At 35.0% G+C, this 14,815-nt stretch overlaps 1 protein-coding gene and 1 pseudogene across 1 annotated transcript; both read left to right on the top strand.

Moving 5' to 3' along the window:
- The first annotated feature begins 611 nt into the window (after positions 1-611).
- Positions 612-10,421, top strand: LOC122724357 (annotated as a pseudogene).
- Positions 10,422-11,714: 1,293 nt separating this feature from the next.
- Positions 11,715-13,036, top strand: LOC110620766. Its single transcript, XM_021764616.2, has 2 exons — positions 11,715-12,135; positions 12,217-13,036. Exons 1-2 carry the CDS (start codon positions 11,914-11,916, stop codon positions 12,796-12,798), a joined length of 804 nt encoding a protein of 267 aa, XP_021620308.1. The 5' UTR covers positions 11,715-11,913; the 3' UTR covers positions 12,799-13,036.
- Positions 13,037-14,815: the final 1,779 nt, after the last annotated feature.

Genomic DNA, 14,815 nt, shown 5'->3' with positions numbered 1-14,815 from the left:
AATAATGTACTTGAATACACACTAGTGCTGTCAAGTTTAAACAGTACAATATGGTATTTGAAGAGAGATTCTAGATTTATTTTGAATCTGTTATTCAGTTAGGGAAGAGGTGTGTATCTTGCTATAGAAGAGCTAGTGGTACTTCTTGGGTACCTTTGACCTTCTCATGTCTTACTCTGAACGCCCATCATCCTATTCCCTTTTTCTAGGCTCTTCAAATCAAAGGTAGTCGTTTGCTGGGTTGCTGAGCATAATTTTTGTTCATTCAAGGAATCAAGTGAATTTGAGTAAATGTCTTGTTTGTTTTCATGCTTCTATTGAACTCCACGAGTATTACCCGTTTGTTGCCGTCTTTAATACACCAAGCTGACCAAATTTGTGGAAGTGAAAGAAGATACTCTTAGCTATTGTTGAAATTTTTTTTTCTGATTCTGCCTGATAAGATACTGATATAGTTTTCTTGTGGCAGTAAACCTTAAGATATTTATTCTACTTTATAGTGTAAGCATTTCAAATGTTAGTTTTTTGAATGAGGGCCTGAGTTAAGCGCTACTTTTACTCTTGATGACCTTAGCATCAACTAGATCTAGATTGTTTTTCTTATTGTGCAGGTTTAGTTCTCACTTCTGATCTGATGGTGTTTACTGTTGGTCACATTGTTGATTTTGAACTGAAGGATGAATAGATGTCAAGTCCATGTTTGTAGGTAAGAAGTCTTGATGATGCATGTTCTCTATTAAATTCTCTTTCTTTTATCCCCTTTCTCTGACAATTCAAATATCAACTTGCATATGTTATCCCTAGTAGCTTTGTAGCTGTTGGCCAAGTGGGCCATAACAGCTAACTCAAGGTTATATTCTCGTCATAGTTTACTCCTACATTTCTGAAAATGTATTGCCACACATCATCTATATTTCAAGTCTTCATTCCCAAATTCTGATGGTTTTTTTTCCTCATTTTAGGTTATATGTGGTATATAATTGGCCCGATATATTTACCTTCGTCACTTGGTGTTGAATATCAAGTTAATGCTTTTTTCTTTCCAAATATGCTGAATTGAAAATGGTGTTGCAGGCGCATTGTGGTTATTGGTTAAACCATGTGTTCTCTTCAAAATAGAGTAGCTCAGTCTGCTGTTTTGCAGTTATATAAGTTGTCTCTTTCGGGGAGAGCAAAGTATATGGTATTGAAGATTTCCAATTCCACTTTCAAGCATTACTTATTCTTATTACTTTGAACATCATTTTTGCTATTGGATAATCTAATTCCGCAGTGGGAAGCCTTATGTTTATTGCCATAAAAAGCAAATTTGTACAATTATAGTTGAGGATCATGATTGATGGACTTATTTGTTTTCTATTATGATTAATGATGCAAAAAATGTCCTACAGATTATCATTGGAAATCTAGGAAGTGGCATTAATATGAAGAGGCTAATTATAATCCTGCTATGTGATCCTTTTGGTGTGCAGTGTGGGGGGATGAAGGTTGATTTTCAGAAGTTCTGTTGGAGTGGTAGTCAACTTTATATGTTTCGGTCAGAAGTTGTGAAGTAGTAATTCAGGTTGGATTCGTTAATGTCTGTGTGCTCAGCGGATGTCACCTAGATAATCTGCAGCCTGCATTTTGATCTATCATGAGATGTGATATCCTAAAATTATCTTGTGGGAATAATCAAAATGGTGTGCCCTTAATGTTGTACCGACTGGGTTTATCTGGTGATGGATGGTGGCATAATTTTGGGATTGCTGTGAGTGCTGCGATATGCATTAGTTACCTCCAGAAATTTTGTGATTACACATTGGTTGCAGAGCATTAGGTGGCAGTAAGCTTGATCATAGGGGAAAACAATAATTAAAAGCATGGAGATGCTAATGCCTATATAGCTGAAGTTCAAGGCCTGATGGCTTCAGGTTTACATAGGTCTTGAACTTGGAGGGGAAACTTGTACCTAATGTCTCACGACTGAAACCAAAAGTCCGAATGATCATAATTTCACTTCCTAGATGGAGTGTCTTGACTGGAGTGCTGATTGCATATTAATTAACTATGCTGCTGGCAAGGCTTGTTTTTGCTGCTGTAAACTAAAGAACAATTATGAGACTTGGGCATTAGGGAGTGTCCCCTTGTGTCTTAGACATCTTCTTTTTTACTCATCTTCAGGAATATCTATAAACATGTATATGAACTGTGGAAGCTTGTTTTATGCAGATTATTGCATATGCTTTTCTAGGGGTACACATACAACCCTTGATTTTGTATCATAAAAGACTTCAATAGTAACAATCGACACTGTCTTATTATAATCATGTATATTCTAGTTTTTAGAGAAACTTTTCATTATAATTAGGGGAAGATTTCATCTTAATGTGGAAATTTACAGTTATCTTGGACAAGCAACTTCAAGTAGGAATATAGAATTAGGAACTACCATGCGGTCAATAAAATGGCTGCTTAAGCTTTTCTTGGTTTGGCCGTTGTCTTTTAAAGATTTTCTATACTATTTATGCCTCTTTTAGGTGTCTTTCTCCATCATTCTTCCCATTTATACAACCAATTTGGATCTTGTAGCGAAACTTCTTTTTAAATTCATCTATTTTATGGTAGAGCTATTGATAACCGAGTTTGCAATGAAGAATAAAATCACAAATGACGTGGATGGAAATAATATAAAAATATTTACAATTTTTGGGTATTAAAATTAGCTTCAAAAAAAGCTGAAAAGTGAAAAAGGATCCATATGGCTGGCCTCAACCAGTCTGAGACTAAGACTTAGTTGTTGTAAAAATTACTGCACTTACAACTTTTAGTGGTAAACTAGGACACTGTGGTTGTAAATTCTACATCAGCTCAATACTGCAGTTCCTGGCTGGCTGTTAGAACTTTTATTTTTACTTCATTTTTCATGGTGCAGTTAACTTACAAAATGTATGAAGTTACACAGGTAAGACGCAAATTTAAGTCTAAATTATTCAGCTAATCTTAGGCAATAACTATTCATATGTAGTTTTAAGGTTTTTACAATTTGTATTTGGAATTAAACCCTTTTAAGGATTTTTGTTTTATTTTATTTTAACTACTGATTGGAATTGCAAGAAGAAGTGGTGATTGAAGTAAAACAAACTCATAGGCAGTTACTCAAATGTTGAAGATAATATTGTTTACCAAAAGAAGTGAAAGATTTTGCTTTCAAAAACTAAGAAAGTTAGTTTCTCTATCTCTTGTCCTTACCCTATTATTTCTTCCTTCTCATGTCCTTTTGAGTCTTTAGGCATTTGTTGAATGTTGATGATAAGTTATTTTAGAATTAGAATTATCTTTTTCCTACAATTAGTGAGGAAGCACTTGGGGGTTTTAGTTTCCATTTTTTCACTCTAGAAATTTCACTATTTTTTTCCCTTTGTTTAATATACTTTTACTTTATGCCTACTGTACCTTGAAAAGGCAAACATGCATGTATTACAGTGTTTCTGTTTAACTTTAAATAACCACGTGTTCCTTAGATATCTTTGGGACTATCACCTTTCACTTGATAGTTCACAACTGCATTTCTTCCTATTTCTGCTGTCATTATGATTTAGAATTATGATTTTCCTGGTATTTTGAAGATGTATAAATCTATCAAAAATCAACAAACAGTTTTCTCCCAAATAACTTCTGCGAGTAATATATCAGCTTCTTCAGTTAGTTAAAATTATGAATCTGGGATCTCTTCCTATTGCTTGACTGGTACGGATTTTTTTTCATGCCTGCAAGTTTTTAGCATGTCTCCAACTTCTCTTTCATTTCGCAATATGTTGCAAGACAGTTTCCTGTTAATTTTACATGTTTTTTTTTGCAGTGATTATTATATTGGTCCTCAAAAAGTTGGTGGCTAAGAAGGAGATTGGTAATAGTTTATAGGAACGTTTTAGTAATTTCTTTAGCTCTATATCTCACATTTGGCTTTCTAGGAGAGGCTTCCTGTCTAATAGCATTTGATGCGGTAACATGGTAGGTGAGATTACATCTTGCAGTGCTAGTGATGATTTAAGACAATTGACTTGTGCAGTAGGTACCAACATATTTTCCCACTGCTTGTAAGATATATGACCATTTATCTCTGCTTATACCGGAGTTGGATCCATTATTTCTCCAGGAGAGAGATTTTTTTTCTTGGTTGTTATTTCTTATGAATCTCCTAGTCTAATACTTCTTAGTTCAGTCAGTGCTTGGAGATGATAGGATCAAAATAATCCAATCTTCTTACTTCTCATTTTGGCTATACAGATGTCTCTATCTACTCACGGTCAATTATCCTCAGTTTGGGGAGCCGCCTTTATTGTTTTCCACTGCATCATGTCCTAGCATTCTAATAGGATGTTGCCGTTGATAGCGTTGTTTCATTTGTGAAAGTAAGGGCATGTTGATTTACAATTTTGGTGTCTTGACCTCCTAAGATTCAAGGCTTAAAAAAAATTCAGTGTACTCTAATTTGAATGGTTAATGGTAAGTGGTAAACATTTGTTTGAATTATTAATATTAACATATATATATATATATAATATATATATTAAGACCACAAATAAATATAATTGCCACAAAAACATATGCACAATCACATGCTTGAAACTAGTTCATTTGGCATTTTGTTAGAAAATTTGTGATGATAAACATAGCTCTTGCAAATTTGAACATAATGTATAAGCATACTTCACAAAGAGGGGATTGTTTTGTTTTCTTATTTAGAAAAATTTATGCCATTATTTTTGCAAATTGAGATACTTTTTCTTGATACAGATTTTGGGTTTCTCCTTGATTTGACATAATTCAAGTTCGAAGGAATATTGTTATGGGCCATAGGCATTTATTCAGCACATCCCAAATGTTCGAGGGCGAACAGGATCAGAATTGGAATAATATGTGTTGAATCCCACATCAGTTGTTGAAAGGGGTAATGTGCCCCTTATATGGGCCAGACCTAACTCACCCAAAAGCTAGCTCAAGGGGAGGATTGCCTATGACCCATATAAGGGGCACATTACCCCTTTCCACAACTGATGTGGGATTCAACACACCCCCTTACGTCCAGAATTTTACTGGTGCGAGATATATTCATGGGAGGCCCAACATCGGATGAGGAGGCTCTGATACCATGTTAAATTTGGGCCAGGCCTAACTCACCCCAAAAGCTAGCTCTAGGAGGATGATTGCCTATGCCTCATATAAGGGGCACATTACCCCTTTTGACATGGTATCAGAGCCTCCCCATCCGATGTTGGGCCTCCCATGAATATGTCACGCACCAGTAATGGGCGTGAGGGGGTGTGTTGAATCCCACATCAGTTGTGGAAAGGGGGTAATGTGCCCCTTATATGGGTCATAGGCAATCCTCCCCTTGAGCTAGTTTTTGGGGTGAGTTAGGTCTGTGCCAAATTTAAGAATATGCATATAGAGCAACCTTATGCAAATTTGAGTATTGCTAATTTAAAATTTTGCAAATTATTATTTTTAGGGAAAATATTCTCGATGAAAATGCCATGAAATGGTCCAGATCCTCTTGATAGTTTGCATTGTAACTTATCATATATGGCCAGACATGACTTGGTTTGCTTTGTGACACTGTGGTCTATATTTATTGTGATATCAGTACTTTTAAGGTTGTGCAAGCTTCATCAATTCTGTCATTTTGCTAAGCTTTACAAGTCATTTTTTCAGCGGTAGGGGGAAAACATTTGATGCACAAGAATTGAACTTGTGAAACTAGGAGCTATTTTGGGGTGCATTAAAGCTAAAAAGGGCATTATCTAGCTTTCTTGAGGTTGTAGCTAGATCTGCATAGCTTTCATAAGAGTTCGACATCTAATACTCTAGTTCATGCAGCCAGGGTAGGTCCTGCAGAGAATGGTGCTTTCTTTTAGCATGCTGAAAGCATGCCTCTTGATGGAGTGCATTTTGCGTCTCAACGGAACCCTGCACCAATGTCAAATGCATTTATTTCCTCAAGCCACAGTGCTGAAGTGTCATATTATCAGCCAGATGCTGCAGGCCCATCTCATGATCCTTTTCTGCATTCATCAACAGTGGGAACCTTTTGTGCAGTTCCAGAAAATCGTGCACATGCTTCGTCTTCCAATTATGACGGACAGACGATTAATGGCGTTGAGGGTGACCTTTTTTATCTTACAATGGGCAATGGAAGGGGGCCCCACAAGTGAAAAAGCCCTGGAGTCCCCTCTTCATGTGAAGGGGGCAGTACAAGCAGGTTTTATGGTGCTGGAAGTTCATCGGATCCCTCTGTGCCTTCCGAGTTGCGGCTGGAGAAACCAAATTTAGATCCTCAATATATGGTCTGGGAATGCATTACTATGACCCCTGGCCATCGAGGCAATCTCTCAATTGGGCCTGAGAGTTCTATCAGGAATGTTAGAAGCAGGCCTGCACTTGATATAGAAATCAACCTGTCTAGGACCCATTTATCTAACAATTCTTCCCATAATTCCTATCATGCAGGTCACCCTTTTGACTAGGCCTGTGCAGATTTCGGTTTAAACCGAAAAATCGAACCGAACCGAATAATTTCGGTTTTTCGGTTCGGTTAATCGAAATGATCGGTTTGGTTCGGTTAGTATATTTAAAATTATTCGGTTTTCGGTTCGGTTCGGTTTAAACGTGTTAAATAACCGATCAAACCGAAATAACCGATTTCCTACCTAAAGGGCAGTTCTCTCGGTCGAGATGTATATTTTTGTATATTTTTTATTGGAGTTTGACGGTGGTCTCCCTCATCGCTTCTAATTGTCGGCAGTTATGGGTTTGTATATGGTCTTGTTTTGGCTTCATTTCCAGGTCGCCGATTTTGCTAGCTTGAGGGTTGTTTCTTCGATATGGTGATGATCCTGTTACTGGGGTTGTGAGAACATGCTTTTGTTTTGCTGGGAGGGCTTTGCATGTTGTTGACGGTGGATTCACAGGGAGTCGTCGATGCGTCCGGTGGTTCATCTCCCTTCGGCCAGTGTTTGCCATGGGCTCTTCCTCAATCACCTCCTGGTTATGCTTTTTTGTTGCTTAGCTGGACGATCTGGATTCTGGGTTCTATGGATGTTTTGGTGCGGTGGATCTTTTCTGTTTGAGACGTTCCTCTTGGATTTCGATTTCGATGCGGCTCTGTTCGGTGTGAAAGTCGGTGGAGTTTGAATCGAACCGAATCGAACCGATAAATTTTTAAAAAAAATTGCAGATTTCGGTTTGAACCGAACCGAACCGAACCGAACCGATAAATCGGTTCGGTTCGGTTATATCATCATAATCGGTTTTTTCGGTTTTTAAAATTTTAACATTTCGGTTTTCGGTTTTTTCGGTTCGGTTCGGTTCCGAACCGAACCGACCGATTGCACAGGCCTACTTTTGACCATTCCAGCTCAGTGGATTTCTCAAGTCAAAGTTCTAGCGCTATGACACATAACTGGTGCCATACCAGAACATCTACTGCTTCTGGAAGGATGCTAGTTTCGGGTTAGTAATGTACATATAATTTTTCATGCAACATTTGAATTCCAATATTTCTAATTTGCCTCTCTGCCACAGATGCTAATGGTTATACTCATGAGACAAACCACTTCCTTGTTGGAAGCAGCATACCTAATGCTTCTGCAGATGTTAGGGGATATCACCATGATTTCATTTCAAGTAGAAACCCTGTTGTTCCTCAAAGTTTCCATAGTGCCTCAGCACATTCTGCCAGAGGCATTCGCAGTAGCTATTCTCAGAGACCTAGCCCAACTTTCAGGGCTTCCTCCAGCAGTTTGCCGTTGGGGCATATGGCACCTTCTGATGATGGGATGCCATTGGTTGCCGAAAATTTCTCATCCAGACAACCAAGGCTATTATCAACTGCAGCTTGGCGTAATAGTGATAGGAATGGGAGATCAAGGAATTCTTATGAGAGATACAGATCGCTGCCCAATGAGCCAAGTCTTCATGATCGATTTTCATCTGAGGTATAATTCCTAAATGATTTTGCTTTAGTACATTTTGAGAGAAGGGTATGAGATGGAATGATATGCCATAACTTCTCTTTTTCTAAATGACTGCAGTTTCTTCCATAATTGCATGATAGATTACTTAAGATGCTGATTATTGCATTTTTTTGTCTGTTCAATGATCTCCCGCATCTTTAAGGCATCATTATCTGATTCTTTGTTGCTTATTTGCTTCTAAGTGGACTTTCTACTATTGTGCTACAGGGTTTTATGGTTGTGGATCGCTCAGCCTTTTATGGATCCAGAAATTTGTTTGATCAGCATAGGGATATGAGGCTAGATATAGACAACATGAGCTATGAGGTTATTATTGTTATTTTATTTGACGTCTGTTTCTCTCTGGTTTTATGAAATCTTAAACTTCTTGAATGATTGGACCAAGCAGGAACTACTTGCACTGGGTGAAAGGATTGGGAGTGTCAGCACAGGTTTTGATGAAGATCTGATATCCAAGTGTTTGACAGAAACAGTATATCGTTCTTCAGGCCAAAGCGAGGATGAAGGAACTTGTGTGATTTGCCTGGTAAGAATCTTCTCCAAGTATATATTGGCGGTTGGATTCTAATCATAGTTTTAAATCGTGGTTGCGGTCGCGAGTAACAGAAAAAGGCTTGTATGTAGTAACGGCCTTGGTTACACAAGTTTTTCAAAAAAATTTGCAAAGTTCATAAATGAAATGATATTAATTAGATTTTAATTCAGAACAATATATACAAATGCATAATAAACATAAATACATGAAATATAGATTATTTAACTTAAGTTAGACATCATATAGTTTAAAATAAGAAAAATCAACATAATCTTTGTAAATCGAGTCAACTAATAGCTCAAATTATAATTTGAACTCAAAACTAATAATTTTATTGACAAAAATCTTTTTAAAAAAGGGAAAAAATAACCAAAAACTAAAGCACATAAAATTTAATTAACCTTTTAGAAGAAATAAGTTTGGAAATACAGTAGTTTATGATAAATTTAAGTTTATAGGAAAAATATGCAAGAAAGATTGAAATTTAAAAGAGAAAGTGAATTGAAAACTTAAAAAATATAGCCTTTGAAATTGTTGAAAAGTATAAAAACTAATGAAATTGAGAATAGAGAAATTAATGAAATTGAGAATAGGGGCAGAAGAGGAAGGGTATAAAAAAATTTCAATTATTGGTAACAACCGTTGATATAAAAGAATTTTAATTATTGGTAACAATCGTTGCCGTTATTTAACGGTCGGTAACGGCCGTTATGCCGATAAATAGGGGGCCATTGTAACGGTCGTTACGCATGCAAATTAGAGGATCATTGTTGTTTTACGACGGATAACTAATAACGGCATTCCAAAAGGCATTACTTAACGTAATGGCCGTTATTTAAAACTATGATTCTAATTATGGAATGGCTCGGCTGTTGTTAGCTGTTGTTACCATGGGCGGAAGTAGGGGGGAGTTTGGGAGGGCCACCGTTATTTAAAACTATGATTCTAATTATGGAATGGCTCAACTGGTGTTACCATGGGCGGAAGTAGGGGGGACAAGGGAGAGCCTTGGCCCTCCCAAACTGCCCCCAAAAAAAAAATATTTTTATATACATTTTTATATATAATTTTTAATTATTTTACATTTGACCCTCTCAAAATTAGTAATAAGATTTAAAATATAGTGAACAATAAAAATTTTAGTTTCTTAAAATATTTTTAAAATTATTGTAATAAGTTCATATAATTTGATTTTTTTTTATTTAGTCTCCAAAAATTCTTAAGTGGGTCCACCGTAAACTAAGATACGTTAAATATGGGTCTCATGTAATGAGATTCAATTCTCTGTGTCTTGGGTCTATAGTAGACCGAGTCTAGAAAAGTTTTTATATTATTTTTATTTATTTTATATTTATTTAGTTTATTATATAGGCCTATGTCAGCCTCCTCCAAAAAAAATTTTCTAGTCTCCCCTGGTTGTTTCAGAATTGACTGTTAGTGGATTGGATCATCACCTTTATCGTTGGGTTGTGTCTAACGAATCTCGTTATTTTGGCTGTCACTGTATTTTCATTTTTTTTTTTTTTCATTTAAGAATCCATGTTGCAATTGGCAGGAGGAGTACAAAGATATGGATGATGTTGGTTCGTTGAATTTTGTGGCCACAATTACCATGTGAGCTGCATCAAGAAATGGCTATCAATGAAGAACTTGTGTCCAATCTGCAAAGCTTCCGCTGTGGCTGATAACATGAAGGAATAAATTTCAAGTACCTTGTCAACCATTTACATTTTTTTTTAATTATCCAAAACTATTTATCATTGTTGTATATAGTACTTGCTCAAAAGAAGAAACAGATGAACTGATTTTTCTAGGGAATATGTAAATGAATGCTAGTCAATGTTAAATCAATATGTTGGAGGTTCCCATCTCAAATTTGTGGAGCCTGAATGCTGTTCCAATGGTCTTCTATTAATTGGTCTGTCATTTTTTTTTTCCGGTTTTGAAGGGAAAGTTATATCCAGTCCTTGCATACCTTTCCCTATTATTCTCTCTTTTCACTCCTCTAATGAAAGTATTCCTGAGCCTCGTTTGGGGTTGAGGTTCGGAGGCTGAAAAGGCCAGTAACAAAGGACATGGTAAGTAATAGAGCTGCATATTGGTTAAGCAGAGAGGAAGGAGGATGAGGGGAGGGATTCACAATGCAATGACAAATATTTCATTTCCTTCCTCTTTATCAAATGAAAAATAACTTCTCTCAAACATGTGGCTTTGAGAGATTGAGAATTTCGAACAGAAGGATTATAAGTGGATCTTGCGTAGTTCTAGATAGTAATGATTTTGATGTTGCGGGCTACTCCTTTCACAATCACATTTTTGGGGACATCACATCTGTAGTTTCATAGAAAATGAGCTGGGGATATACTGCGAGATGGTACAGGGGATGTTACAAAATCAGAGTGTCGACTTTGTTTTATGTGCTTCCCAGCTGCCTGGTTTTATTCTTTCTCATTGAATATTGTTGGCCTTATCGTTGAATCCATTCAGAATTTTTCACCATTGAAGGACATGAATTAAAATGATTAGTTTAGTTGTCGTATTTTAAATAATATAAAATTTAAGTTTTCATATTTGATTCTTTTTAATTAGTCATTAAAAGACGGTTAACGAAATGGATAAAAAATAATAATAAGAATTCGAGAATGAAAATCTTTATTATTATGCATCATAATTAGCGCGAGTTATAGGCTCAAAAGTAAGGTACTACAAAAACAAGCCGCTCAAATTATAAAGCAATGGCATGGAGAGTGAGAGAAAGAAGGAAGAAATGAGAAAAATTCTCACATTTTATAGATAATACTTCTAATTTGTCTGCATAATAGAGTTTCAGAATGTGTAATCCTATTGAAAATTCAAGAAAATATCTTAGTAATTAAAACCTTTGTGGCGTTGTTGTTGAATTATTTATGTTCGAGTAATTCATACTAATCTTGTAAAGAAAAATAAATGAATCTATAAAAACAATTTTGGTTATGCCATGAGACAACGAGGACAAAAAGGATTAAAGAAAATGAAGGGCAAAAAGACAACAAGTCAAAGAAGAGGAGAGTGAGTCAGAGGCCACTTTCTTCTTACCATGCATTGGATAATATTCAGATAGGTCCCACGATCTTGTCACCACTTGATTATTGATTAGGTACAGGATATAGCCTCCACATTTAGATTGTGAAGAAAGTTGTCCATAACTCATGACCACATCTCCTCCTCCACCACTGTGACTGTCCATTTAGGTTCCACCACTTGCCTTCCCACATTCTTTTATTCTTCTTTCACTACCACCACAATCCCACCCCTTAATATTTTCAATCACTACTTTAGATTTTCTTCCACTTGGTACCCTCTCTCTCTCTCTCTCTCCCCATGGCTGATCTCTATTCCTTGTGTCTGTTAGGAGTCATGGACCGTCTTTGGTTTCATCAGATTATTCTCTTGTCAGAGTCATCTACAGTATTAGTTCCTAAAACCCTTAAACAACAAACCCCATTTATCACTGAATCTCTTATAGACTTGCCATCAACTTCAAGCTTCTCTTCAGCAACTTCTCCGGAGGAAGAAATCCCATCATCACCGATTTCACTCGAGGTAATGAAAAGCTACAAGCTACTTCTTTTAACTAGGCTTTTGCGCTTTGCTCTAAGTAGTAGTGGTTTCTTGTGCGCCTAGTTGAACAACGACAAAGAAAAAGAAGAAGAGCAAGAACAAGATAAGGGTGTTGATAATCGGAAACAAAGGCCAACAAGATTGAATAATCTAGCCACAAGCAGATTTCGTTCACATTCTTCGTCGCCATCAACTGTGAAACGTGGACCCAAAAACATCAGAAATCCATGCTCATCCATGAAACTACAGAAATCCATGAGCTGCAGGAGCTTGAAGGAGTTAGAACTGGAAGAAGTGAAAGGGTTTATGGATCTTGGATTTATATTCAAGAAAGAACACATAAGCCCAAGAATGATAACTGTAGTCCCTGGTTTGCTGAGGCTCGGACTACTAAAAAATAAACACAATACCAAAGTCATTAACAGCAAAGCACCTGAAGATTATGACAAACACAAAGAAAGAGAGGAGCAGGAAGATGAGAAGGGTATCATTAGGCCATACTTATCAGAAGCATGGCTAATAAAAAGACCCAATTCTCCACTATTAAATCTAACGTTGCCAAGAGTATCTGAAGCTGCTGACATGAAAAAACACCTCAAGTTCTGGGCTAGAACCGTTGCCTCAGTTCTTGAACAAGAAGCTTGAGATGTGTAGTGGATATGATAATTAAATAGAAGACATTCTACTAAACAAGGGCTGAAAGGAAAGAAAGAAAAAGAACGAAATCTCCAACAGGTTCTTGTCCACCGACAGCTGAAACTGTAAAAAAAGGGGAGTGCGAGAGAGCTTGTAATAACATAAAAAGCGTTGTGTAGAAATAAAGAAGTGGTGAAAATGTGGTTTTATCTGGTTTTGGTTAATGTGTTACAAGTTATAAAGAGGTAAATGAAATCCGATTGTGTTAATTCTTTGAAAGGCTAGAGAAAGATGGATAAATAATTACAAACACATGCCGAGAGGAAAAAGGAAAGGGGTCTAATATAGCTTTTTCAGAAGACATCCCCTCCAATTGTTGCTATAATTTGTCCCTATCTGAGTGCATATTCCCTGAGTTTATATGCATTATTGTTTATTAGCAAAATGCTACCAGTTACAGGGTATATGCCTTTTAAAGTCTATTCATATCTAAAATGGTATACATAAAAGTAAAAAGAAGGGGAATATTAAGACTTCCTCAAGTATTTTATATATGGTATTGTGAATACGTATACTATAAATGTCTGAATTGTTGAGTGATAGAATGAATATAATAAAGATAAGACTTTGTTTTTGTGTTTGATGGAAGATATTATTTAAGATAAATTGAATTTAAATTAAGTGAGGTTTAATTGAAAGAGGTTAATTGTACATATAGATTCAATTACTTATCAACTATTTTCTTCTTTAATACTACTAAATTTGAACTATTAAGTTTAATTTTCAGATATATTATTTTTTGACCATATATATTATTTAATATAATAATTGAGTAAATTATTTTGAATATTTACTTTTATTGTAAATTTAAATTATTTTATCTAATAAAATACAATTAATAAAAAAATAAAATGAAATTAATACTGTTATTTTAAATTTAAATTATTTGAATAAAAAAATAAAATGAAATTATTAAAATATTACATAATAAATTTATATCATTTTATATTTAGGCTGGAAAGTATTGAATTGCCTACTTGAAATCCAAATCATATTAAAATTTATTCATGGGAATTGTGAAGCTAGCTACCTAGTTTTCAACATATTTAATTAAATTATTCAAAAGGATGAATTGCTCAGAGTGATGTGAAGCTAAAAGAGCTTAAGAATCTTGCAGAAATGAGTTGGGGGTTGGCTGGACGGATGAAGCCCTCCCGTCAAGCAAGCTATTGATCAAGCTACAATTCTGGCTAGAATCAGCTCCATGCAATTCATGAAATTGCTTGTTGGTGAATATTTGAATAGAATGTGACAATGCGTCTATGTTAAGTTTCTTACATATTTTTTTGTATTTCTTTTCTCCAATCTCACCTTATATTTAATAATTGATGTTTCTTTTTTATTAATATTGAAACCAGAGATAAGCCATCTATCAAACATCATGCATCTGCAATTTCACATAGCTAGAGGGCAAAGTGTGCTTTGACCTTCCTAATTTGATTTAAATTAATCCCATTAAGTATTTATTTATTTGTTTATAGAAAATAATTTGTGTTTCAAAAATATTTTCTATGAAAATATTTTTATTTAATTTTAATTCTCAAAATAAAATTATATATTAATAAATTAGGAATATCTTTATGATTGTGTAGTAATGGTATAAAATCTTAAATCTTACATGTATTAGGTTAATTCGTAACTTATCAACAATCTTAAATTATTGAAGATGTCTACATTATCTTCTTTTTTTTATTTGTTGTTTCATGTTTCATCCATTCTCCTTTTCATATATGATTTATTTAAAAAGAAAGTAATTTAAATAAATTATTACAAAATCATATAATATTTTATTTCTCTTAAAATTAAAAATCTTTAAAGTAAAAAAATAAATAAATAAATTCTTTTATTCTAAATAAAATAGTTGTAAAATCTTTTATTTCAAATGGAGGCATAACGATTAAGAAATCAATTAAATTATCAATATTTGTACTAAAATTTTGTTTAAATTATATGAACTTCAATCTTA

Source organism: Manihot esculenta, chromosome 8 (genome assembly GCF_001659605.2).
Source record: "Manihot esculenta cultivar AM560-2 chromosome 8, M.esculenta_v8, whole genome shotgun sequence".
Taxonomy (NCBI): Eukaryota; Viridiplantae; Streptophyta; class Magnoliopsida; order Malpighiales; family Euphorbiaceae; genus Manihot; species Manihot esculenta.
Note: the sequence above shows the minus strand (reverse complement) of the source record. Positions and strands in the feature narration are given on the sequence as shown.

What these genes read in the sequence shown, in the direction of transcription:
- LOC110620766 (XM_021764616.2), top strand. Translation starts at nt 11,914, where the DNA reads ATGGCTGATCTCTATTCCTTGTGTCTGTTAGGAGTCATGGACCGTCTT. An exon ending in CATCACCGATTTCACTCGAG is followed by an intron (nt 12,136 to 12,216) that starts GTAATGAAAAGC and finishes TTGTGCGCCTAG; the next exon opens with TTGAACAACGACAAAGAAAA.